Source organism: Lissotriton helveticus, chromosome 2_1 (genome assembly GCF_964261635.1).
Source record: "Lissotriton helveticus chromosome 2_1, aLisHel1.1, whole genome shotgun sequence".
Classification (NCBI taxonomy): Eukaryota; Metazoa; Chordata; class Amphibia; order Caudata; family Salamandridae; genus Lissotriton; species Lissotriton helveticus.
In genome coordinates this window covers 1,365,120,505-1,365,146,417 of record NC_136059.1, presented here as the reverse complement: position 1 = coordinate 1,365,146,417, position 25,913 = coordinate 1,365,120,505, and the positions used below count along the sequence as shown (strand labels likewise).

Here is a 25,913-nt window from a genome sequence, read left to right as displayed (position 1 = left end):
GGACCCCCCTGGCATCGCAAAGTGTGCTGGGGACGACCTGGAGCTGAACGGCGGCATACATTGCCTGTGACCGAGCACTGAACGGGTGCTGTGACCGTCCGATGGAGCAGGGAGGCTGGTCGATGGACGACACAAGATGGCGCCGAGCCCGATAACCTAACTCTGGGCGCTGGAACCGGTGGTGGCTGGCAAGATTGAAGACGGGGCACCGTTGCGAGTGGGCGCTGGAGATCGGAGCGACGAAGCTCCGAAAGCGGCTTGTGCTCAGACGGCGGGGGCGGAGACCGCGATCTGTGCCGCTCTGAGGAGGGATGACATGGGCTGAGGTGAGCCGGCAGCGGGGGCGCCGTGGGAGCTGGAGGACCGGGACCGGAGGATCGATCTGCCGAGGTCTCGGAGGGCGCCGAGTTGCCCTGCAGCAGTGCGGGAGGAGCTGCCTGCTTGAGGAGCGAACGGCATTGCCTGCCCGGCTGGAGCGAGGCCAGGGACACGGGCACTGGGGCTTGCAGGCAGAGCGGTGGCCGCGGAGCTTACTGGGGGCAGACGCTCGGCAGATGTGAGGGATCGGTCCCCTTGACTCCGCGCAACCGTGAGGGTCAGGGAACGGCAGCATAGCTGGCCTGGAGGGCCCCGGTGGGCTGCGGCGGTGCCCGTGGAGATTGCAGTGTGGGCCCCGGGGCTGCGCCGACTGCGTGGCAGACGTCAGGATGGCGGCACCGTCCCATTAAAGGGCCTCTGGACGGGGGCGCGAACGACAGACTGGTGGCGCATTGCCGAGCGCCTTGAACCCTGGAGCAAGGCCATGTAGGCGCAGCTGCTGCGACTGGGTGTGCGGGGGACGCCAGATGGTCTTGAGGGCCGCAGACAGTGCCGCCTGACAGTCACGGGCGGCGGGCCTCTGATTGATCTACTGTGCGGAGCTGCGGTGAGTCGGGGCGCCCTTGCCCGGAGTCGCGTTGGAGTAGCTTCGTTAGGGTGGCGGTGGCTTAGGAGGACTGAGGCCCTGATTGGGGGGGAGCCCGCAGGGTTGACCTTACGCCCGCCTGGACCTCATGCCGGAGACAGGGCATTCTCCTTAGTGGCCCCCCTGATCGACGCTGTGCGCCGCTTTGAGCTGAGAGGGCGTGGGCTGTGGGCCCGGACTGCTGTAGCCCACTCGGGGCTTGTGTGGATACTGCGGCTGTTAGAAATGGGATCCCTGGCTGGCCAGGGCTTGCGCCAAAGTCAGTCGGAGACCACCACTCCTAAGTCAGGGCAAGGGAGTTACACGCCAAAATAACCCCTGCTCACCCTCTAGGTAACGTGGCGCGATCAGCAAGGCTAAACTTGGAGGCGATGTGAGTGTATTTGCGCACGCACCCCAGCAACAACCCCCAAGGCCCACCACAAAGGAAACTCCACACAAGGTTATATAAAAATAGCCTTTGTATTACACCAAAATACATTAGATAAAAACACACACTTTACAATGTGCCAACAGGCACGGGCAGAATTTACAGGGGATATGTACAAGACAGGGCCACCTGGACCACTGTCAGGAATCAGCACTTTTAGAAGTAACACTTTTAGAAATAGCACTTAGAACTTAGAACATAGGATGTAAATCACTGTAGCATAAATTAGACATAAAGTACACAACCAGTAATCACTGGTAACCAGAACCTCCCTAGCACCACCTGCACTAGGAGAAAAACAACCACCTAAGTATCACAATACCTGTAGGGGTGTAAGCACATAACACCTGATGCATAACATACATTCAGAGGTGTAAGGAACAAGGCACATGACGCATAAAAACACATTCAGAGGTGCAGGGAAGAAAAACACATGATGCCTAAAAACATTCAGAGGTGTAGCAATAACAATGGCGCAGTAATCACATTGGCACATAAATCATAAATGCGCCAGAACTCACATTAGCCACAACCTGTGGCAGTCCCTAGGCCAAGTGGCCTCTCTAGGGCTAGGACGCCCTGTGTCCCAAAGTCAGGGGGCCTAAACGTGGCAGCTGCCCACGAAGTGCTGGGCAGCTGTGTGAGATAAGGCTTGGGCCAACACTGTAGCCTCACAGGCTCTGCCCAACTGACTGTCTCCTGAGCCTCTCTGGCTCAACCAACAAGAATGCGCCTGAGCCCCTCGTGGGATTCTAAGAAATTAATGTGGCCCTCAAGAACCTCTCTGGGCTCTAGAACACGAACTGGCCCTCCTGAGCCTCTCTCAGGCTCTCAAACAAGAATGCCGCCTTACTGGGCAGTGGGGTCCCTCACGGGGGACCCAGGAACACTTAGGGCGCCGTAAGCCCCTCTCAGGGCTCGAAGAACGACTGGCACTCGAGCCTCGCTGGGCTCATAAAACAAAGGGAGGCAGCCTCACTGGGCGGTGGAGCCTCTCGGGGCTCAAGGAACAATGAGGCCGAGTCTGAGCCTCGCAAGCTCGTAAATACAAAGGGCCGGTGAGCCTATCTGGGCTCTAGAAACAAGGAATGGCCTCAGAGCCTCTCGGGGCTCTACACAAATGTGGCACTGAAGGTCGGAGTCCTTCCTCGGGGGACTCGGTATCTCGCAATGCCCACGAGCCTCGTGGGCACTTCAGAAATGCCCCACTGGTCGGGGTCCCGCTCGGGGGACTCGGGGACCAACCCTTGCCCTTCGAGGAACCCGCACTCACCAGCTGTGTGGCGGCGTCTCCTCTCCCGGCTGCGGGGTTCCGGATCTTCCCTCAGTCAACGCGGGGCTCAAAGGCAGACCGGGGCTCTCCACGGGAGCTCCCGCTCCTCGGGGGCTCCCTTTCCGCACTTCTCCCTCTCTCTCCGGGGCTCTCCCTCCCTCTTGGGAGCCCCGGGGGGAAACGACCAGGCGCCGGCTCTCTCGCTCTGCGGCTGCAGGGCGGGACTTCCGGTTTGTGGGTCTCGGGGCCGCGCTGCGATTGGCCGGCCAGCCCCAACACTTCCGGGTCGTCGCGGGCAGCGGGCGGCCCGTGTTAGGCAGGCAGGCGGGGGGTCAATATCCGAGGGGTAGGCTCCCTCGTAAATTCAAATATGAAGCGAGGTAGGCACTCGCTATGCGCCGTAATTTCGGGCAGATGCCGGGTGGGCACCGGCTGGGCACACAAAGCGCACTTAAGCGCTGGCAGTAAAATAAAGCGCTCCCAGTCGCTAGGCAGATGAATACAGCGCTCCCAAGCGTTGGCAGAAAATCAATAAAGCGCTTCCAGGCGCTGGAGGCTCCAAAAGTACAGCAAGAGCCCTTCAAGAAATGCAGCAGGGGGGGGCGTGGCTGGCCGGGCAGCGAGATGGCCGCTTAGACAGCGAGCTCTGCTGCCCGCACCGTTAATCCTGTCTAAATCCTACCTGCTCCCGCTCGCACAGGCTTGTGGACGACACGATCTGACACCGGATGATCTGGGGCATGATTGACGGCAACTCCGGTGTCCTGGCATAATCGGGAACCCGTCTTGGACTCCTCACTGCCCGGCCGTGACGGAGTCGGGCTGCGTGCGGAGACGCTGGAGGTCGGCGCCGGCTACCGCTGCTAATTGAGGACGTGGCTGTGTGGGCCGGGTCGATTGCCGGACGGACCTGCGGGGGACGACACAGTACCCGCGCTGGTGTAGGTGGGGTGAGAGCGCTGTCCCGGCCACGGCTGACATAATTCAGGAATCCCTCGTTGCGAGCCCGCACGATTTTATCCTGTTTTTGATCCTGCTGGTGTGGATCGGTGGAGAAAGGGGCCGCCATATTGGGCTGGGCACGGCACCACCGTTCATGTCGGAATTGGAACAGACCTGTGAACCCGGCTTCTCCAGTTGTCAGTGCAGCGGAGGTTGCTGATTTACACGCGCTTGGAGGGTTCACAACTGAAGCAGTCTCTTGTGTCACACAGCGCCACTTTTGCCAGCGCCTCGCACAAGGCATCAGAGACTGCGTGGTCTGTGCACGTTCATGGTGGCTATGGCGGCTTGCCCTTATTTATTGAGGATAATGATGGCCCCTGCCTAGTGGATCTACCACGGCTCTTCTACCAGCTACAATTGACCGGGCTTCTGATGCCGTTCTGAGTGAGGAGCTGCATCCCGAGAGACAGAGATTGGCCCAGAAACACATGATGGAGCCCACGGTTCGGGACCTCTTTGTTGCTCTTGGCTCCCTCCATGCTGCCTGGGTGGGAGGAGTCAGAGGGCTTGGACTGAAGCTGGACGCCATTGTTGCCCCTCCGACGGGTGGGAGTCACGTTGATCCTGTGATTATTAGCGCCGCTCACGGCTCTGCGCCAACGCCAGTGTTTACTGTTGCACGCCTAGAGATGGTCAATTGTGGGGCTCCGTCAGGTGTGGAGTATAAGTCCCGCACGGCCGATCACATGAGTAGCGCAGGGGGGCCTGGAACTCCACTGCGGGCGGAACACTTCCACAGAACAGCGCCTTTGCCCATTCGAGTTGCACCGCCTTTGCGCCCGGCTGACATGGCCTTCTCTTCTTTATTGCCCTGGCGGCGTCGTGATCTGGAAGGCTGGCTTGGTACTTGGTTGCTGAACTCAGACGATCGTTGGTTGTGTCTTGATGGTTCCCTGTTGCAGGAATCTCGCATGGTGTTGGCTTTGCCTTGCTTTCCTGTTAACTCTGATCATTGGACATGGTACTGTGGGGCGAATGTTCGGTCGTCACGCACAAACGGGCGTGTTAAAGCGGGGCAGGGTTGAATTTTTCCGTATGATGTGGGACGGATTCCCCGGCCAGCTACTGATAGGGAGTTGCTTTAATGCTCTGTCTTTCTAATGCCACATTCGTTTGTCAGTACGTGGACCTGTTTGTATTCGATTTTGTGGTGCTTAGTGCGAGCGGGGCAGGGGAAGTTGCATTCTCCTCCATCTTTTTCCCTTCCTTGGGGTGTAGTTTAGGGGGCGACAGACACGCTGCTAGTGGGGTTGGGTCGTAGCCATCGGCAGGGATGTAGGGTGGGTTTTTTTTTTTTTTTCCTTTGTTATTTTCTATGACCTTCTATTCCCCTTTCCTCTCTTCACAAGAGCTGTGGCGTACTCTCCTGATTCTTATTTATAGCATATTCGGGTGTCCATGTTTGCTCCGTGTATCCTGTACTTCTGGTGGGCGGGTGTAGGTGGGAGGTGATTGCTGTCATTCCTCTCTACTTACTTACTTTTGGTTCACGCTTCATTTGAACCACTGTGGCTTATGCTGTGTATTGTTTCGTCACTTATTTGCCCGTCCACGGATCTATTTCAGTTAGTCTATTGCCACCTGGTATGTCTATGTATATTTCTTCTCTTGTGTTATAATAATAAAAAAAAAGAAAAAAAAAAAAAAAAAGAAATGCAGCAGGCAGGGGGCAAGGCTGGGCCCAGAGCCAGCTCACTGGGTCTCCAGGCAGGGAGAGAGTCCAAGTGGCGGTCCTCTGGCCCAGCAACAGCAGCAGCCCCCTCAGGCAGGATCCTGGAAGAGAACAACTTCTGTGGGGACACAGCCCCATTTTTATACACCACATTCCTTTGTCTGTAGGTGCAGGGTGGGGGAGAAACCAGTCGCAGCTGGTTTTGGAGCACCCTTGATGGCCCAACCACCCCTTTCATTCACTGGGGAGGCTAGGGTCGTTAGACGCACCACAGGGGGCGGAGCCAGCATTGTGTGGGGGAAAACCCAGCCTCATTCAGGCCACAGGTGCACTCCTCCCCAGCCATCAGCATGTTAATCTCCACTCTCACCACCGGGCAGACCCATCATGACTCATGAAGCCTGGCATCCCAGCCAGCTCCAGCCAATCACACTCCAACACCCTCATAGCACACGTACATCAATGTCTAGAAGTGGCACTTCCACACTAGACACATACATGCTGCATACATCATTTTGCAGCATTCGATCACACAAGTCCATACATACCAGACTCGAGCCTGTACACCCCACGCATCAGGAACTACCAGGGACACATACATTCCCCATGCATTCCTATGGGAGGGCAGGCCTATCTCACCACATGCACTCAAAGTGCACACGCACTTTCCACTGGGACACAGTGAAAGTGCGCAGGACCCAAAAATCACCATCACCAGGTCACCATTAAAAGCAAAAAGTCTAGGGGTGAACCTGCCAGAAGGGCCAAGTCCAACAGCGGCGAAGCGGACGGGCCTGTTGGCCATATGGCGAGGGGTGAGCCTTGAGGACCCGGGCGGAGTGCAGGGGGACATCTCTCTGACTGCCCGGACCCGGGTGCTGACCCTTGAGATAGCCCGGAGAGCGTTGTGGGACTCTGCTATGAGGCATTGGACTGCTCTGACGATCGCAACCATGGGCAAGCCCCAGGGGAGAAAGGAGGATGATCCGCCGCCTTCTGACACCGAATCCCCGCCTCAAGAGAATAGGGATACGCAGGGTTTGCTGCAAGATCCGGGGCTCCAACTAGATAAAATTCTGGCTGCCATTGCGGACTCTCGAACCGCCCTCCAGCAGGACACTGCGCAGGTGGCGACGGGACTGGGCCTGCTGCGAGTGGATCACTCGAAACTGTCTGATCGGGTGAAACAAGTGGAAACTAAGATTCAGGAGATTGATCCTGCGCAGGCCGCGCTGACCGCGACGATGGCGAGTGCCCTGGATCGACTAACGGTGCTGGAACGGCAGGCGGAAGATGCGGAAGGCAGAAATAGGCGGAACTACATCCGAGTGGTGGGGCTGCCAGAAAAGATAGAGGGATCGGACATGGTGAGCTACCTTGAAACTTGGCTTAAGACGGTGGTGGCCCCTGAGGGGTTGTCGGTCTTCTACACCCTGGAACGTGCGCATCGCGTCCCTGCTAGACCTCCACTGCAGGGATGCCCCCCGCGGCCGGTGGTGGCGCGGCTATTACATTTTAGGGACCGGGACTTGCTCCTTCGGAGGGCTCGTATTGATGGTCCTTTCCAGGTTGACAACAGCAGTGTTACTCTATTTCCGGATTATTCACTTGACACTCAGCGGCGCCGCATGTCTTTCCAGGCTGTTAAGAAAGAATTGCGTGCAAAGGGGATCCAGTATTCTTTGTTCTTCCCGGCCAAGTTGCGCATCGCGCTGGATGGAAAGACATGTTTTCATGACACACCGGAGGAGGCATGGGCCTGGCTGGAGTCCTACAGGGCTGGCAAAGATGGTCAGGAAGTGGAAGCGCAGGAGCTAGCTAGTGACTCCCAACCTCGCCGATCGCAACAACTACGGCACCGACGGCGGGGGCTACGGAAGCCATCGATCTCGCAGACGGCAATGGAGCGCAGGGGAGTATTAAACGCAGTGACGGCGATCTCTGGAGAATTGCTGAGGACATCGACAACGGCCTCGGACCTGGGAAGCGACAAGGGCCAATCGGAGGCAGAGGCCTCTGCATCGGATGGTGCACGTTTGCCGCTGGTTACACCTGGAAGGGCGGACTGCTGGATGAGGAGACTTTGTACTATTCTTGGGATTGGGAGTTCTGATGTAACTAGATGTACTGCGATGGTTGTCTCCATTGGGGGGGATCCTGTGGTGTACTGGAGGAGAGGAAGACTGGGATTTTGGACTGGTTTTGATTAAAGTGAGGAAGGCAACAGTAACGGCGGGGGGCTCCGGGGGGTCCTGGAGGGGGATTACATTTTCTGGGGGGACCTGAGGCGGACAACGGATGCGATTCTGGTTTATCGTAGGTTGTTTGCTAGGCTCTATCCAACCCCCTCCGGATGGTACCAGTTAGCTTGCCTCAGCTTTGTTTGAGGAGCGTAGTTGGGACAGTTTGGATGGGATTCACTATGTTGGTGCCTGTTCTTGGGAGGGGAGGGTGATGTAGTGGGCGGGGTGGGTTTGTTGGGGGACGGGATTGTTTTGTTTTGGGGACATTGTCCGCCGGCGCGGCTAACTGAGAATGTCGAGCTTTGGAGTACTGTGCATTTGTATTGTGGGCCCGCTACCTGGCAACCAGGGAGGGAGGAACGTTTTGTGTATTTTTTGCATCCCTGTTATGGGTCCATTACCTGATGTGAAATGTGTGACCTGGAATGTTCGGGGATTGCACTCTATGCAGCGCAGATACAAAGTTTACTCCTACTTGGCACGTAGGGGCGCTTAGATAGCCTTCCTACAGGAGACTCATTTGACCAGGGCAGAGGGGCTAGCGCTGCAGCGCAGATGGCGAGGTCAGCTTTATGACACCACTTACTCAGCCTTTGCACGGGGGGATTCGGGCGGGGGTCCCCTTTCAGATGACTGATCAATTGGTAGACTCCGAAGGCCTCTACGTTGCGGTTCAAGGACGCCTTTATGGGCGGGAGGTGACCCTCTGCAGTATCTATGCCCCTAATGTGGAACAGGCGCCCTTCCTGGAGGCTTTATCTACCGCCCTCGCGGATTACTTTCCGACTCCAGTATTGATGGGGGGAGACTTTAACTCAGTTGTCGATGTGACCATGGACCGGTCCAATCCTCCATTGCCCACAGCCCCGACTCATAAACTAGCCAAGGTTAGGGCCCAATGGCAAGATAACTGGGGATTCATTGATGTTTGGCGAGCGCAGCACCCAGACGATAGAGATTATTTGTATTTCTCGGCTTTGCATGACTTGCATGTGCGGTTGGACGCAATTTTGTGTAGTCCTGGCCTGGTATCATTGGCGGTCGGCAGCGAGTACTTATTGCGTACTATATCGGATCATAATCCGTTGTTGGTGATTTTCTGTTGGGTTGTGGAGCGTCCTATGGTATCGACCTGGAAATTGCGTCCGGAGATGCTGGAGGATCAGGCCTTTCGCGCGGGGATGGGGTGTAGCACTACTTTGCCAAAAATGCGGGCACCGCCTCGACGACGGCCCTGGAATGGGATGCTTTTAAAGTGGTGGTCCGCGGGATCTGTATTGCCAAGTGGGTGGGGGTGAGGAAGCTGCTGTTGCAGGAAGTTGAGGTGGGCGAACTGGCCCTACGGGAGGCTGAGAGAGCTCAATTCGCTGGCTCTGGGACGCGCGACACGGTTCAGGCTCGAAAGGATGCGGTAGTGGTTGTGGTAGAACGCTTACGGTGCTTCGATCATAGAGCTTACATGGCCCGTGCATATGCGGAAAGAGATAAGGAGGGCACATTACTGGCTTGGCTGGCTGACCCCGCTCCTAGATGCGTACCTGTATTGGCATTAACCTCGCCCTCGGGACATTTAGAATATACACAACATCAAATAAATGACCGATTCCGGTCCTTTTATGCGAGTCTTTACACCAGCCAATTGCAGACTGGTGAGGTAGAGGTTCAAGCGTTTTTGGAGGAACTGAAACTGCCTACTATTGAGGAGGAAGAGGCGGAGGCCCTTGGTCAGGATGTTACGTTAGCTGAAATTCGCTGCGCCATTAAGCAGTTGGCGCGCAACAAAACACCGGGAAGCGATGGCTTACCTATCGAATTCTATTTAACGTATATTGACCTCCTGGCTCCCAGGCTACTGGCGATGTACAAGGAGGCTAGACAACGGGGGGTACTGCCGACCTCTACTAGGGAAGCTATTATTGTTCCTCTCCTCACGCGAGGGAAACCTCCGACTGATCCAACCGCGTACAGGCCTCTGTCTATGCTCACCACTGATTATAAGATACTGAGCCGAGTGTTGGCCACTAGACTCCTCCCCTTTATGATGAGGTTGGTTCATTCTGATCAGGCCGGCTTTATTCCGACTCGCAATACCGCCAGCAGTATACGTCGGTTGATAGGAATATTGGATGGAGACTATGGAGTGGAAGGGCAGGCGATGGTCCTTTCGGTTGATATTGCTAAGGTGTTCGACAGCCTGGAATGGCCCTATCTGTTCTCAGTCATGAAAGCATTCGGACTCGGAGCCGGATATGTCAGTTGGAGAGAAATATTGTACTCGTCGGCAACCGCTAGGGTTCGAGTTGGTAGAGTTGTTTCCTCCTCTTATCCTGTGGGGCGGGGCACTAGACAGGGCTGCCCGCTTTCCCCGCTGCTGTTTGCCCTTGCGGTTGAGCTATTGGCAGCGCGCGCTCGGATGAGGCGGGGGGCGTTCCGTGGCTTGCGACTTAACAACCAGGCGCATTATATCTCGCTGTATGCGGACGACCTCCTATTGTTTCTGGGGGACGCGGGGGAGGCCCTGGAGGGGGCCCGCTCCCTCCTCGGCTGTTTCAGGGACATCTCGGGACTGCGGGTTAACTGGGCGAAGACTTGCGTATTCCCAGTGACCAGAGCATGCGACCCGCCCACACTGCCGCCTGATCTGGCATGGGAACCTAGGCGTCTCCCCTATTTGGGGACGCATGTATATCATGCTCAGAAAGATCTCCTTGAAGGCAATATCGGTTGAGCGCTGAGGGGTAGCATGCGGTTCTGGGGGACCCTGCCACTGTCGGTGGAGGTCGCGTGGCGCTGCTGAAGATGGTGGCGCTTCCTCGACTCTTATATTTCTTCCGAACCCTACCGATACGGATACCAGTTACTCTTTTTCGACAACTCCATTCTGCGGTGGGGAGCTTTATCTAGGGTGCAGGGAGGCGCAGAGTGGCACTGGATACTCTGATGCGGCCGAGAGCTGAGGGGGGCCTTGCAGTCCCAGATTTTGAATTGTACTACCTAGCCGCGCAATTCCAACACCTTACTCAGGCAGTGGCATTGGCGTTTCGAGGGCCGGAAATGGAATCTGCGCCAGAGGTGTCGCGGCACGTCTTGTCCTTCGTGGTCCTACAACAACGACTGCGGACTACTGATTTGTCGATGGTGGAGGGTACCCTGAGGCATTGCTAGAAACGGTTCCACAATAGAATTGGGGTGCAGCGCCCATACGCTACCGAAATACCACTGGGCATGTGCACCGCATTGCCGCATGGTGGGAACTGGTCCGTCCTTGCGGAATGGGAGGAGCTGGGCCTACAGATGGTAGGTGATCTGTATGCAGATGGCGAGCCGTTACCCTAAGGCACATTGCAGGAGACCTTCGGTCTCCTGCGCGGCAATTTCCTGATGCACGCGGCACTAGTCACCGCTATACAGAGGCATTGGGGCACTGGCCTCTCAGAGCCGCCAACAAGCGGAGCGTGCCAATATGTGGTGATGGCAGCGGGCACGTATAAAGCGGTTACATGCTTATATAAACGTATGCTGGGAGAGGGGCTCAACCCGTTGCAGAAGGTACGGGAGCAGTGGGCGACGGGCTTAGATAAAGAAATACCCGACACGGCCTGGTTGCAAATAATTAAAAGAGCATGGAAGAGTACCAGGAATGCTAGGTTCCAGTTGATTACATTTTTTATACTTCACAGGGCATACCTTACACCGGCTAAAATTAACCAGTATTTCCGCGTAGACACCTCGCAATGCCCCCGGTGCAGACTGCAGGGCACGGACTTGAGCCATATGCGGTGGGACTGTCCGCAGTTGGGCACATACTGGGAGGAGATAATCGATTTGCTTTGTAGAGTAACCGGGCGACAGATTACTCTGGATAAGGGGACTTGCCTGTTACACTGGTTTCCACACACTAGTGAAACTAAGATATCTAGTAAATTTATAGACCTAGGATTCATACTGGCCAAGAGGGAAATTACATCTCATTGGAAGGCGGCGGTAGGCCCTAGCTACGCTAGATGGAAGGCGGCATTACTTGTGTGGGCGGGCAGCGAGAGTTTGGTTTGTTTGCAGCAGGCTCATAGGTCCCATAACGATAGGGCGCTAGAGGCGGCGCGGGCCTGGGAGGCTTTGGTGATAGAGCTCCGGACATCAGATTTAGACACTGACTCGGACTCCGGCGCGCTGACGGAGGACGAACACCAATAGACGGTCTCCTCTAGACATGGGGGGGTATGGCATGTGAGACGATTCCCGACTTTCATGGCAGTCACGATATTTAATGGCATTGCTGATATGATAGCCTGAACACAACCTGCACACTAGGGTAGTATTTTCCTAGCATTTACCCTGTTGGTAGCAGCGTCGGCAGCAGGGGTGGGGGGATAGGGGTAGTTAGACATGGAGGGTGGACCTGCATATGGGGCTGAATGATGACCTAGAGCCCAGACCTTCATACATAGTGGAATATTGAATGGCTTTAGGCCCCAGTGTTCTACCCACCTTAATCTCAGAAGATTGCCCAATAAGATGGCAGTGGCGGCAGGCCTGCAGGTACCATTGGCTGTGACCACCCTGGAAGCTCATAAAGCATTTGCAATCCTAACAAAAATTATTTGGCGCAACATTTCCAAAATGAATTCCTTTACTATACACAGCACTTCGAGCGAGAGTGAAGGTGAATGGCATTCTATTCCAATACATTCCAAATAGAGAGGGGAACACAACAGGGATGTCCCCCATCAACATTACTATTTGCATTAACTATAGAACCACTGGCAGAATGGGGAAGACGTAATGCATAAATTGAAGGTGGGATTGATCATGGGAAGAATGTATATCATTGTATGAGGATGATGTACTGCTTTATTTGGCAGATTCAGATAAACATTTAGACACAATTAGAGAAATGTTTGAGCTCGTCTGAAAATACACCGGACTTAATATTAACTGGGATATATCCTTGATTTTTGCAATGGGCACCGGGGAAGCGAAAGAACCGCTCCCCTTGCCGTCAAGGATCGAAAGGAGTCCTCTTCATTAGAATATAGGTTATTAGATGACCTCCTAGAAAATAAAATTATATCGCTAGCATACCAGACTCTCATGAGAAAGACTTAGTTACACTAAGAAATAAATGGCAGATTGATATTTGGAGAGATGGAAGAGGTAGATTGGATAGGGGCATTACAGTTCCCCCAAGAATGCAGCGATCAAAGCCCAATATAAATTAATACAAATATCCTATATAGAGTCTACTAGAGCACACTTACACACATTCAGGAACATTTCTGATCCTTCCAGTTTACATCAATGTGGGCAATGGGGGACCTTCTCTACACTCTTTGGGACTGCCCGCTACTGAAAGTTTTTTGGGAGAAGGTATACCATAGACTTATGGTAGCCACTGAAGTTGGGATTGAGAGGACAACGCGCCATGGGCTTTATTGGGAATATAGACGGATTCCGATGCCACTTCGTACCAATGAATACTCATTAATCTGGGGTTACTTGTGGCCAAAAGGGTGATAGCACGCAGATGGGGAGCAGCTAGGATTCCAAAGGTAGAAGATTGGGAAATAGATCAGAGTTACATACGGCAACAAGCATTTGCAATGCAATTGGTCTCGCATTTACGAGAGTTTAAGCTACTGGCATTGTAAATGACAGTGCCTTTTATCAGTTTTAATAACCAACACATAATTAAAAGGCATTGTCATTTTCAATGCCAATAGCTCAAACTCTCGCAAATGCGAGACCATTTGCAATGCAAATGCTTATTTTCTTTCTGTTCCTGTACTTTGAAGAGACTTAGCTGATGTGCAGCACAATACAAACCTTTTAATAAAAGATAGTGATCCCACACCCTTCTAAAAAAAGCATTGGCATAGCCAATAGTTCTCGCCTTTGGGACCTTATAAGTGGTTAGTCATGCAGCACATTATCATGGGTGCTGTGTCGCCATGTATTAAAGCATGGTCAGGCTGATCTGCACCACTTTTGCATCTGGCGCACACACCATACTGCTCTTACAGGTGAAACCTACTCTTTACTCACCCACTGACACGTCATCACAGGAATGACTGACTTATTTTTGAGACCAGGCTCGGCCCCTCCCTAAAATATGAAAGCAGGCAGCCTGAGAACTTGATAGGTGTGACTATCCAACCAGGCGTCCTAACAAATCAGATTATGGCTATCAGTCCCTCCACAACCAGCGTTCAGATCAGCTTGTCAAACTAGCCTGTACTCTTCCTGTAATCATTCAACGTCCACAAACCACATTAAACACATCAGACAGAGTGCACCAGTACAAACTAGAGATGGCTCGTGATATCTGGGGTGTGCTTCCACCATTCAGAATGACTGCTACGCCTTACAAGGCTTCACACTCACTGGAGAATGGTGCATCACCATGCTGCCCGAAACATGTTTTACACCGTAGTATACTCAGTCCAGCACCCTTTTCTAGGATTTTAAAACTAGAGTTAAGTAATACTAAAATCCTTCACTTATGCTCTACTTGGACCTGGCTTCCAATAAGCATTAGATCATCTCTTTGCATTTCTCAGGTGTCTTCAAGTGTCACTGGTTTCAACACGCCACAATAGAAGGCAGGTCTGCATCTGGATAACAACTGTGGCTTTTGAGTTTAGTTCCTGCATTTTAGCATCAACTGTGTCCTGTGGGTGAGCTCTGGGACAGGGCAAGGGTACTGCTCCATTAACACTGGCAATCCCTCTAGAGCACGAATGTTTTTGAGTGTCAGCGGCACGGATAATATACATCAAACTTAGTTTGCTTCAACTTAACAGCATTTTAACGTCCAGTGTAGCAATGTATTACAGTTATCGCCGCACTCATTATGAAAAAAGCGAATACTTTGGTACTGTAGCTGGAATTCTTGAGCAGGAGGAGAGCAACAGCTGAAGGTTGTGTATTATTTTAATATCATGGCTGAAGGCTCACTATTGTTACCATTAAGAATTGTATCAAATATTCAAAAGATACGCATGTGGGAAATTGCCACAATAAATATTTGTGAAGGGAAGTGGCCTCTGCGGGACAAGGCTTCCTCCGCCGGACCCATTTTGGAGGCAGGCAGGCAAAGTGATGCACAATCCGGGCCCGCATCTCACACTGGTCCACGCTATGCAGCTCCTCCGACGCCCATGCATCTCGTTAACTAAGATGGGCTTTACAGCAGCCATACATTCATCAATGGGGTTTCTCCTTAGGCTTCCCCAACTCCATCCACTGCAGCTGCAGACTCTCTTCAGAGGAGCCGATTCTGCCGCCCTTTGTCTTATGCATGATAATGAGGCGATGAGATGCGCTTATCTGTGGAGAGGTGGCCGGCATGGAAGGGGGGAGCGAGTGTGATAACTGAGCAACAAACAATCTAAAGGATGGACAGCGGGAACTCTTCTAGCAGCTTCTTCGTGCGGGAAGCCGTACAGTAACCCTGTCAAACAGGAAGCCTTCTCTGCACTGTCAAGATTAACACACACTCCACATTCACACGCGGCACGCTGTACACCGGTTTCTGCAGACCCTGCCTCCTCCATCGCAGACTACATGCAACCCAGGAGCTAATTCAATTCACCCTGCAGCGCACATCGGCAGCCTCTTCAGGTGGCAGAGAGGCATGTCTCGTTATCTAGCCTTCCATGACAGGCCTGAGATGCCGTCAGTGCCGCAGTAAGGGAAGGGGCTGCAGCGAAGATGGAGCGAGGCTCCATGAGGCCTCCATGAGCCGTCACACACCGCAAGGCCAGTGGGCTGTCAGCCACACACTGATCACCGCGGCCCGCAATGAACGTATTCATAGAGCAGGAAGCAGGGCTTCGACAACAGGAGGGGGTGGGAGCATTGTGAACACGGACAACGGGTAGGGGCAGAAGCAAAGCAACAGAAAATTAAACAAGCGCGGCCGAAAAGTGAAAGCGACCGCGCTGTCTTTAATTAGTAACCTGATCCAGGACGCGACTAGGAATGCAGCTGCACGCTGCGAGCCGCTGATCGCTCCTGAGAACAAAACGCCGTGGGAGTGAACATTTGAAGAAGAGGTGGGACATGCACTCGCCTTTGACCATTTGCGTGCTTTCATTATTGAAAGCCACACGCAAAGGCCAATCAAATGTGTGGGTGGAGTCACACCCACACAGAGAAGTTTCGGGGAAGGTTGGAGTGCTCACAAGCAGCCTCCCATAGAGCAGCGCATGCGCGCTACGCTAGGCTCGACCTAAAAGAGCCTTTTGCTTGCCTAACACCACAAACTGAACAACTAACTAATTTAAATAATAACTCTGGTTGATATATCTTGTAAACTATTGAGAAGTTTTTTGAAGTGCCATCATGCTTGTTTATGTGCGCTTTAAAAATATGGATGGTGCAGTCATCCAAGCTTGGTAAATGTTGATTTTTGAGTGCCTGTCTCTATCTAATAATGTGCCATGGCCAGAGAGCCATGGTTACTGGTACATCACCTTGCTCCAATAGGGCCCCGGGCGGATAGAAATTTCCCACCCTCACTACTGATGGAGAAATAAATTCAACAGCAGCCGCAGCCTTTTCACAGGCCAGTCAGAAGCTGGCTACATCAAAGTTCAAGTTGTCCAGGTTTACCAACGAGGAGAGCTTAGCTTTCTAAATGTGCCGCTGTGCCTTGTGCTGTATCTGATTCTAGGTGGTGCTGGCACCCTTTTTTATCATAAAGCCCATCTCTCAATCACGCCTGCTGTTTCCCATCTCTTTTTTCTGGTGCGTGTTTTAATCTTTCAGTAATCGCATGCAAGCTTTAATGAATAAAACACAAAAATGCTTTTGCCCCAAGAAGATGAAAGCTGTTAGTTACATTTTTAATCGAAAAGCTCGCGTTTCAAAACACTGCACGGATGCAATGAAAATAGCGCAGAATCGTGGCAGTCTGCATTGTGTCAATAAGGAACAAACAGAAGGAAAGGGTTAAGGGTGGGTGTAATGGGAGGGTGCCTCGCAAAATATAGATGAAGGCCAAAAAAATGCAGATCCATATTTTGGTACAGGGAATCCGGGTTAGAGCCTCCGCGTAGGCTCACTCTGTGCCTTAAATAAAAAATTTAAAACCAGCGAGCTGCAAGGAGATGGAAGAAATAGGGAACAAAACAGCCAGGAGGCGAGACAAATGTACACTATTAAGCAAAGAAATCAATGGAATGTGTGAAGGAAGACCAACCAACCAATAAAACAAGTGCTGGATGTGTTCCAACACCTAAAGGAGGATTACAGCAAGTCTTGCAGAGCAGCACAAGTGCTCACTCTAGGCTCGACCTAGAAAGGAATAAATCAAGGTAGAGGAGAACCCAAGAAGTTTGACAAAGTATGGAAAGGCTACACTTGTGATTTATGAACAATTGGAGACTTCAGCAACTGGAGGGGGCGGAGGGGGGTGTTGTGATTTCTGTATGTGCTACGCTTCCCAAAAAAAATCAATCGAATGTTTTACAAAAAAACAAAACCCCTAACAAAGTGGTACCTTGCTGACAAATTGAGGGGTTTCACATACATCCACAGCAATTCTTCACAATTTTGGCCAGCGGCAGTATTAATATACATTTTACATTGAATTATTGTAGAATATATGTATAATACCTCATCTAAATATAGTTCAAGAGGACACAGACTTACAGGTCGAAAGTTATTTGTGTAATACTCGGCTTGCATAAACTTTTGCAGATCCCCAACATTGTTCAACGTTGCACTCATTCCAATTATTTGTGTTGTTTCTGCAAAAAAGTATACAACAGTGTGGAAAGATGTATTTAAATACACAATGTAAACAAATTATTATAAAAGATTAAAACAATTTTCACTTCACAAAGAAAGTCAAGCATTATCAGCATTAACTTGAAAATGAGACATTAAGATATATCGGACCTTTATTTTGTCTTCACCAGCTCCTAACAGATAAATCTAACCATGAGCTCCAATATTCAACAGACTTGTGTGGCAAAGAAAGTGCACCCTGTGATTCAGTTACCAGTTAGTCAGTCAACATTTCATGTGAAAGCATTTCAGTCAATCACATCACCTAGGAGGCATTCTAGCCTACTACTACTACTTACAAAACTTCCCAAACGTGATGATGTTTGAGGACAATCATTTATGCACACCTCTCTTTAGTTCCCACCACAGCATCTCAGAAAAGTTCAGGTCTGGACTTTTTCCGGATTCTTTGCCTTTTCTTTCTTAGATGGACAGGTGTATTTGAGATCATTGTGTTTTTCAAGATCCATTTTTGGCTTAGCTTTAATTGTTGGACCGCGGGTCTCGTAAGATTCATTAGAATGCTCTGATATAGAAAGGTATGCATGTTGATTTGAAAGATTATGAGTTGTCCAGGTCCTGCAGCTACAAAGAATAGTCAAAGCTTTACTTGCCATGTACCACCGGACGAATCAAGCCTTTGCAGCACCCAAGGAGTCTACTTGTCCTAATTGGCGGCTGACAGCAGGGGCTTTGGCCCCACAGGAGCTACTGAGGGTCTCAGCCCGACAAACTGTGCTCTGCAACAATTTATTTATAAGGTTTTATATAGCACGTACAAGATCCCATGGGATATCAGAGCGCTTCACAATAAAGATGACCAGGGATTTACAGGCATCAAATACAAATCAACAAGACAGTTACAAAGGGTGCCAACAATCATTCCAGGGCCAACTCCCAGAAGGATTATGGCATCAGCAACAACACAGGATGTGGTCGTATCAAGTACTGCATCTGTGAAGGAGGATCAGTTTTTCCACGAATGCAGAGGTTGCAGCAGCTACTGCACATATTCCCAGCTTAGAAACACTGCCTCAAATTACCACTTTACAACTGTACTAGGTTTCAAACTTTGCTGTTTTAGTTGCTTCCTGCTGTCCCAGAATTCTCCAACTCATTGTGTCTAGTGGCCTTCCTATTCCTCCTACTACTCTTCAGCCTCCTCACAAGCTGTTAATGATGTTCTATTCTGTTATCGGATTCCTTTTTGTGATCATGACAAAGTGACATTTGTGTGTAGTATTTGTCACAAGAGGTTAATTTATTTGTTGTTAGGACTAGGTGAGGTTTAGATGTCTTAAAATGCCAACCACTAGGATGTTAAGAGGGTGTACTTTCTTTTCCCACATCGCATGGAGAGAAAGCGGAATAATAGAACAATCAAATTAAATGCATTTTAGTTTTAAAATAAAGTTAATAATTGCTTACTACTCATGTAGAGAATTTTAGCTAGTGTCATTTCCAAAATCGCCCCACGACTACCTTCACCAAGCATGTGGAGCTGAAAAAATATAAGAAAAACAGAAAACATACATTCTAGTTAAGATTCTCTGGCAGAAAACAAATTACAGAAAGAAGTGATAAATGAATAACAAACGGATTACAGTAAAATTAAATGTTAGGTTCATGAAACCTACCCTTACCTGTGTAATCAGCCGGAGCACTGGTGCAATGTTCAACACCGTAAAACTAATCAGACAAAAGGAAACTGCTTTGCTCAGCAGAAGGCCTAGGGTATTATGAGGATTTTGGATACCCTCCTTCCAGCATTAACTTGCATTCTTTGAAGCACTTTCACTTAACATTCTGAATGGATACACAGCATTACTCTTAGCTAGGTCAGGAACTCATTAAGATCTGCTCCACACAGTACTCAGGTGACACTATAAAAACTATGTTCAGACAAATATCCATTCCACAGTCATGTACAAATCAGTTTTACATTCAGCGCCTACATTTCTAAAAATATTCAATTTTGAACTTTTAAAGAATTCATTAAAAAATATTACGGTAAAAGTCCACACTATAGGCAAAAGAATACACACCTAAAAAGCTGATTACGGCCACCCGATCGCAGTTTCTTTGTCACACCACAACACCTTCTCCCAGGCTTTACTGCTGGCGGCAGAGCAGCCGCTATGGCGCAATTGGGGGCCATCTATAAGTGGTTACAGACCAAACAAAACCCATAGCCTAAAACAGGATGAGAGCTGCCCGCACATGGAGTCATACGCAGGTATGGTGGGAATCTGTTAGGGGACTAGAGATGCTACTGGAGCCCATGGACCAGGAGCACCCAGTTGGGGCAATGTCAAGACAACAAAGGTCACAAGGGAGCAGTTGCAAGTGAAAGGCACAATCTTCAAAGAGCAGGAACTGCTAATCACAGGTTAGTCAATTCAGCGTGAAGAATCTTCAGAAGTTATTTGGATTGTCAGGGAGTAAAAAAAGTTATCAAGAGCAGGAGGGATGGCCCTCTAGTACAGGACCGTACTTCTTGGTCAGTTCTATCTCTGGGCAGGGCCTCCACAAGGCAGCTAGCACTGGGTTCTCCTATGGGCAGTCTTCTCCAGCACACTTCCAGTGCTTCTTTCTTAACAGAAAAATAGGCTCCTCATCCAAGAGTGGTCATCAGCGCTCCCGCAAAAATCTTTAAACTCTCACATGGTGTCTCGTCACCCAGCTGGGAAGCTGGCCCATCAAAGACATCAGCTCTGGACCACAGATGTTTCTCTGTCACAGCATCGGGTGCTGTCTGGACCACAGTCCCTGAAGTTCTGAAACGCTCACTTGGGATTTTAGTCCTCTCCTTATCCCATAGATGCAGACTGTAATGACTACTTACGCTTGCCTTCATCATTCTGGTGATAGTGTTAGGGCCAGCAGGATGTGAGTCCTTGCTCAAAACCGGCTGGCTCACCCAGACTTTGCTACTCTAAACATTTAGGTTCAAGAGCCACAAATGCACCAGGACATGAAGCTTATGCCTCCTATTGCCCATCTTATATCTCTCAGGACAGAGGAAATCCGACAACATCTCGTCATAGTTGGGGTGTGGCTAAAAGAGAACCATCCTGGATCCTAACGTCCAGACTCTCCTGGAAGCTGCAAAACGCTTTTAAAATACGTACGGGCCTTGAAATTGGAGATAGATTTTTTTTTGGGGGGGGAACCCTTGGATTGAGAAGTGTGTGAGCACCGATGATTGAGAGTGTATAAGCACTGGTAATGTCTGAATGCAATTCTTAGGGAACAGAGAGTGGCTAACTGTTTCGGGAAGGAGAGAGAACTAGCGCTATGGTGACAGTGACAATACTCTGCAAACTTACACTCTGATTACAGTATGCATGCTCTTCGATAACAGAAGTGTGTCTGGATTTTTTTAAGACTTTTGATCACTACACTTTAAGACTGTGTCACACTTGGTTGTCAATATGTGAGCTCCTGCCTATGTAGATCAGAAAGAGTTTGGCAAAGGTAATGACCAGATGTATTTTTAGTGAATTCAACGAAAAGAAGTATGATTCAAGTTGGACAGTCCTCTCAGGACATCTTGAGAGTGTTTTCTTGAACACCAAGTGACAGAAGACTTGAGGTAGTATCCGTTTTTGAAAGCCAGAGTCTAAATAGAGTCTAGGCAGCAACGGAGTACAAAGTGAGCACACTGTATGTAAACAGTAGCAAGAAGGTTAGTGTTAATGATGGTTCGTGGTAACTTACAAAGAAAAGTTGTCTTTCTTGAAAACACAGATCTTCCTTCCGAATTACCCAGATAACACACTGGGTGAGAAGTTGAGTTATGAGCGGAGTTATAATTCGGAGTCGCACAACATAGATTCTGCTGAAGGGTAAGAACCTCCTTTAATTGGTTTTAAGCCTATTGATAATCACTTGGGAACAGCCTTCAGTGGCACAATTCTTTTTTCAACATGATCTAGTCCCAGGAACCGCTAGTCAACACACAGTCAGGGGCGGCTGGTGAAATTTGAAAGTGGTGAGGGCGTAAATACTGCACTGTGGCGAGCGCGCGCAGCGAGCGAGGCCCAACCACCTATGGGGCATTCGGGGGTTCTCCCACGAGAACATCTTGAAAAAAGAGTGGGCAAATGGTGCATTATTAAGCACCCTGGACTCACACAGGCACACTGCTGACCCTGCACTCACACAGACATCACTCACCCAGGACTCACACAGGCACACTGCTCACCCTGCACTCACACAGACATCACTCACCCTTCGATGCACTGCACTCAATAGGTTTCATGTCTTTCAGCCTGTCTAGGCCCGACATTGCCTGGTGACAGACTCCAGTACATAACACCACGTCAGCTGGGCCCTCTGAGCAGCTGGGGGTGCTCAGCACAGACCCAAGAATGCAAGCAGCCCCCCAACAGACACTGGTGTTATTGTAGGCTGTTCGTCACTGCAACAGCCTACACTGTAAAGGAAAGTGGGACCGTGCTGGCATTCAGCCACTTTTTCCTGTTCCTTGGTATCTGGCCTTTTTCTTGAGCTCATCACTTTAGTCCCTTTGCCCACCCTTGCGTTGTATCCAAAAGCCTCAATAACATGTGGGAGTGACAGTGAGTGTTGAGGCCTGTAGTCTCTCACACACAGACTCAACTAAGCACTGATCTTCCCTCGGTGCCTGGAAGCGGTCTCCTGAACAGTGGTTACACACCTTATCTTCATCTTCTTTAACAAACTGACAAATCAATGCAGTACTCGCGAGGGGGGATGGCGGGAGGGTTGCGGGGGGAGGGGGTCGCGGTGGGGGGTGCGCCAAGGGAGATAACATTAAGAAAACGTACCTGACCGCCTCTGCTCCTGGTCCGCGTTGGCGCCTCATTTCCAAACAGGAACCGGAACAGGAACAGCAGCACCGAGTGGCAACCCCTAAGCCAATCTGCAGCGCCAGGGCACAGTTAATCCTCGCCCGCAGCATGCCCATTAGGAGACCGAGGGGCTCCTAATGGGCATGCGCTAACAAGTTAAAACACAAGTGCGCATGCATGGCACGGTGCGAAAATTCGCCCTCCGTCCCCACTCATGCGCACTTGTGTTGTGCTGCTGCCCCCATGTCTGACAATACATGTCAGTCAACATGACGCGCGGTCTGACGTCATGCTGGCTGGCATGCATGGTCGGCGTCGGTCTTTGAACTTCAGTAAACTTTTCAGTTTACTTAAGTTCAGAAACGTCGGAGCGGCGGGCGGCTGCGGGCGGGGTGGCTACGCCCCCACGCCCTAATGGACGCACCGCGCCTGCACACAGTTTGTGACTTCTCCAGGCACAACTCTGCCTCATTCTAGGAGGTTCTGTAGATTTTCAAACTTCCCCTTCCAATAGACCAACCACAGTCTTTGGTTGTAATCAGAAAAAGAGGTGCAGCTGGGAGTCTTAACATCACAAAAACTCAAAACACTGGCATAAAGAAGAGAGAAGCCTTCATGCTATACACCAGTGGTTACCAAACTTGTAGAACCACAGCCCACTTTTTGGAATAACAAACGTTTGCAACCCATCTACCTTTAATTCAGGGTGAATTTTCAATGTAACTAAACATCATGCGGTAGCACATTATCATTTACAGACAGCACATTTTCCATTGAAATGGGCACTACATCTGCACAGACATCGTTTTGCTGATAAATCTATACAACACACAAATGATAGTCCATGGAAATTGGGTTTCTGTGAATATTTATAATTTGTGCATTAGCAAGTAAGTGTCTTGATTTGTTTCAATCCTAATAGAATCACTATTTTCAGCATACTTCAGAATTATAGAAAAGTGATTTATTTTTGCTTTCCTGCTGGATGCATACAGTTAATTTGCAGCTATTTAGATTGTGTTGTGTATTGCTGAAAACAACATCCTAGATTGTCCCCATGCATTCTTTGTGTTAAGAAATATTTACTATGTCTCAGCTTAACCTAATGTGCTGAGATGTGTCCGGTCTTAACTGCCCTCTTAAATGTCAGCTGGTTAAGGAAGAAATAGTTATCTATAGGCCTCAGGTGTTATATTTATTAGAGACTCACCTTGCGCATAAAGACCGGTCTCTCTTGAGGCAGCTCGGTTACAATATCATCTGCACCAGCCAATGAATCTCTATACGAAATGTTGCCATACTCTGCTCTAGACACCTTCCTTATAAAGTTTTTAAAATAACTTCTGATTTGAAGGGTAGGTAGCCGATTGCTCAGTTAATGATTACACATAAGAAGTTTACTGTTTGCACTGTAAAGAGCCCTCATAGTGATGAACCAGAGCTATTCGGCTGGCTTAATCTAGACTATTAGAGTGGTCGTGTGATCAATTACTTGTTGATGTTTTTAACTGTATATTGAACTATGCGGCTGATACTACTAATTGAAATGCCCATCCTTGCATGGTCAAAACTTGGGCTTCTATTCTTGAGATAGCACAGATGCATGGTTTGGTTGATTAATGGAGGACTTGGAAACCCGTTTAACCTGGTTATACCGTTTACTGTTCTCCATACAAGCAGTATCTAGAATTGATGAGGCTTTCATTGGGCACAGATGAATTCAACTAGCAAAAAAATAATGGTCTGCACCAAGAGAACTTTAGATCATAACCTGGGCCTGTTGACATTGATGAAACCTAACACTGGCAAGGAGAGGCATAGTTTTAAGTTATCCCATCCAGTCTCTCAAATTCTGTTTATAGAGCTCGCTTGTTTAGTCTTCTCAGAAGTTTATAACATTGAATTCTGGCTGAGCTTTGCCTCATATTATCTGGGATGCAGTCAAGTCATACATATGGGGACCTACACTGTATTTTATTCTTGATTCAAATAAGTCAGAGAAAAATGAGGCATCTAAGCTGTGCCTACCAATACAGGAGCTAGAGTATAAGCACGCCCAAGCAGTCTCGGATAAAAGCCCTGCAATGTATCCATCTATCTAGAGTTAGTTAAATATACCCGTTTATTGCATCGGAGGTTCAGAGATAAGGCAGCGGTTAACTATTATATGAATAAAGTGCTCCAATACGAATACGGGGAGAACATCAGTAGGGTGTTAGCTCATCAAATTATGGAAGAAAAACACAGACATTTAATACAATATATCTATACTACTATTATAAAGAGAGAGCTGAAACCTTTGAGGCGGGTAAGCTCAAGAAGTACAGCACCAATCACAACACCAATACAGCATTGTAAAGGGGAGTTGCAGCAGATGGACATAGGCTATACAGCTGCCCACCATATACATTACAAAGGTCAAAGAACCTTAGGGGTAAAGTAGTCCCTGTGGGTGTTGGCGTGGGCGTGTCAAAGTACACTTCACATTATTCCTTTGTGGGCGTGCAGCGTTGACAGAGGGGCGTGACACAAATAAAAAGTTGGCGTGGGCGTGTCAAAGTACACTTCACATTAGTCCTTTGTGGGCGTGCAGCGTTGTCAGAGAGGTGTGAACCAATTTTTTTTTAAATGGCCGTGGAGTTCAGTAGCGCAGCTTTCACAAGCAATGTGCGCGACCATTCACGCTCCACCTTGGCGTTGTGCTTAGTTATCATACGACCTTCTCCAAACACCAAGATGCGCCGCATTCACGCCCATTGACATTCAGGCGGCATTACTCATATATAGTGCGGCGCAATCTTTGTGGGCGTCAGCGTTTTTAGAGGGGGCTGGACAAATTTTTTTTTTAAAAGGGCGTGGCTTTCACAAGCAATGTGCGTGTACATTCACGCTCCACCTTTGCGTTCTGCTGACTTCTGACACGGCCGTCTCCAAACTCCAACGTGCGCCGCATTCATGGACCTTGCCATACTGCGTCGCAAATTGGAAACTAATACAAACCTTTACTCCTTTCTGGCCGTCAGCTTTGTCAGAGGGGGCTGCACAAAAAAATAAAATAAAGGGGCGCACAAGTGCGCCATTCACTCAGCGCACCATTCACGCTACAACGGCTCCGGCGGAGACTCAAGGTAGGCAGACAATAAAAGCCACTTCACGATTCAGAATTTAGTCCGGGGCTCAGGCGGGGCCTCAAAGCACTCAAACTACCAGCGTGAATCACACACGCATTCATCCCCGTACAACGTCGGAACAGGCTGCTAGTTAAGGATAAAGACGGCACTCCTCACTATGGCACTCAAGCTCTAGCAAAGAAGTTTAGTGATTTCTATAAAGACATTTACGGCCAACCAGACAGTCTGGGAACGATGAATGCTTACATGGGGCAAGTCTACCTTGCCTCAATCCTCATCAGGTTTAGTATTGGAGGGAGCTATCAAATTCCTGATAGTCGAGGCAGCAATTAGATCATTTCCAATGGAGAAAGCAGCAGGAGAAGGCACTATCCCTTTGGAACTTTATAAGGCATGCAGTGAGATACTTCTCCCGGAATTTATGAAGTTGATAATGCATTCTGATGATGGTGGATAGATCCCCGCTTCCTGGAGTCCTACTAATATAGTGGTCCTATCAAAGAAGGATGCCCTCTGGATGAGAGAGGGTCATATCGCCCTATCTCTGATTAACTCCGATGCAAACATT

General features: G+C 49.9%; 1 protein-coding gene across 2 annotated transcripts in view; it reads right to left on the bottom strand.

The window, feature by feature from the left end:
• HELQ (helicase, POLQ like) overlaps window positions 1-25,913 on the bottom strand; it is a 494,226-nt gene that overhangs the window by 422,684 nt on the left and 45,629 nt on the right. For both annotated transcript variants that reach the window (XM_078676301.1, XM_078676302.1), the window contains 2 exons: window positions 18,808-18,880; window positions 17,242-17,339 (listed from right to left, as the gene is read on the bottom strand). In XM_078676301.1, coding sequence (XP_078532427.1) covers window positions 17,242-17,339; window positions 18,808-18,880 — 171 coding nt within the window. The remainder of the gene's footprint in view (window positions 1-17,241; window positions 17,340-18,807; window positions 18,881-25,913) is intronic.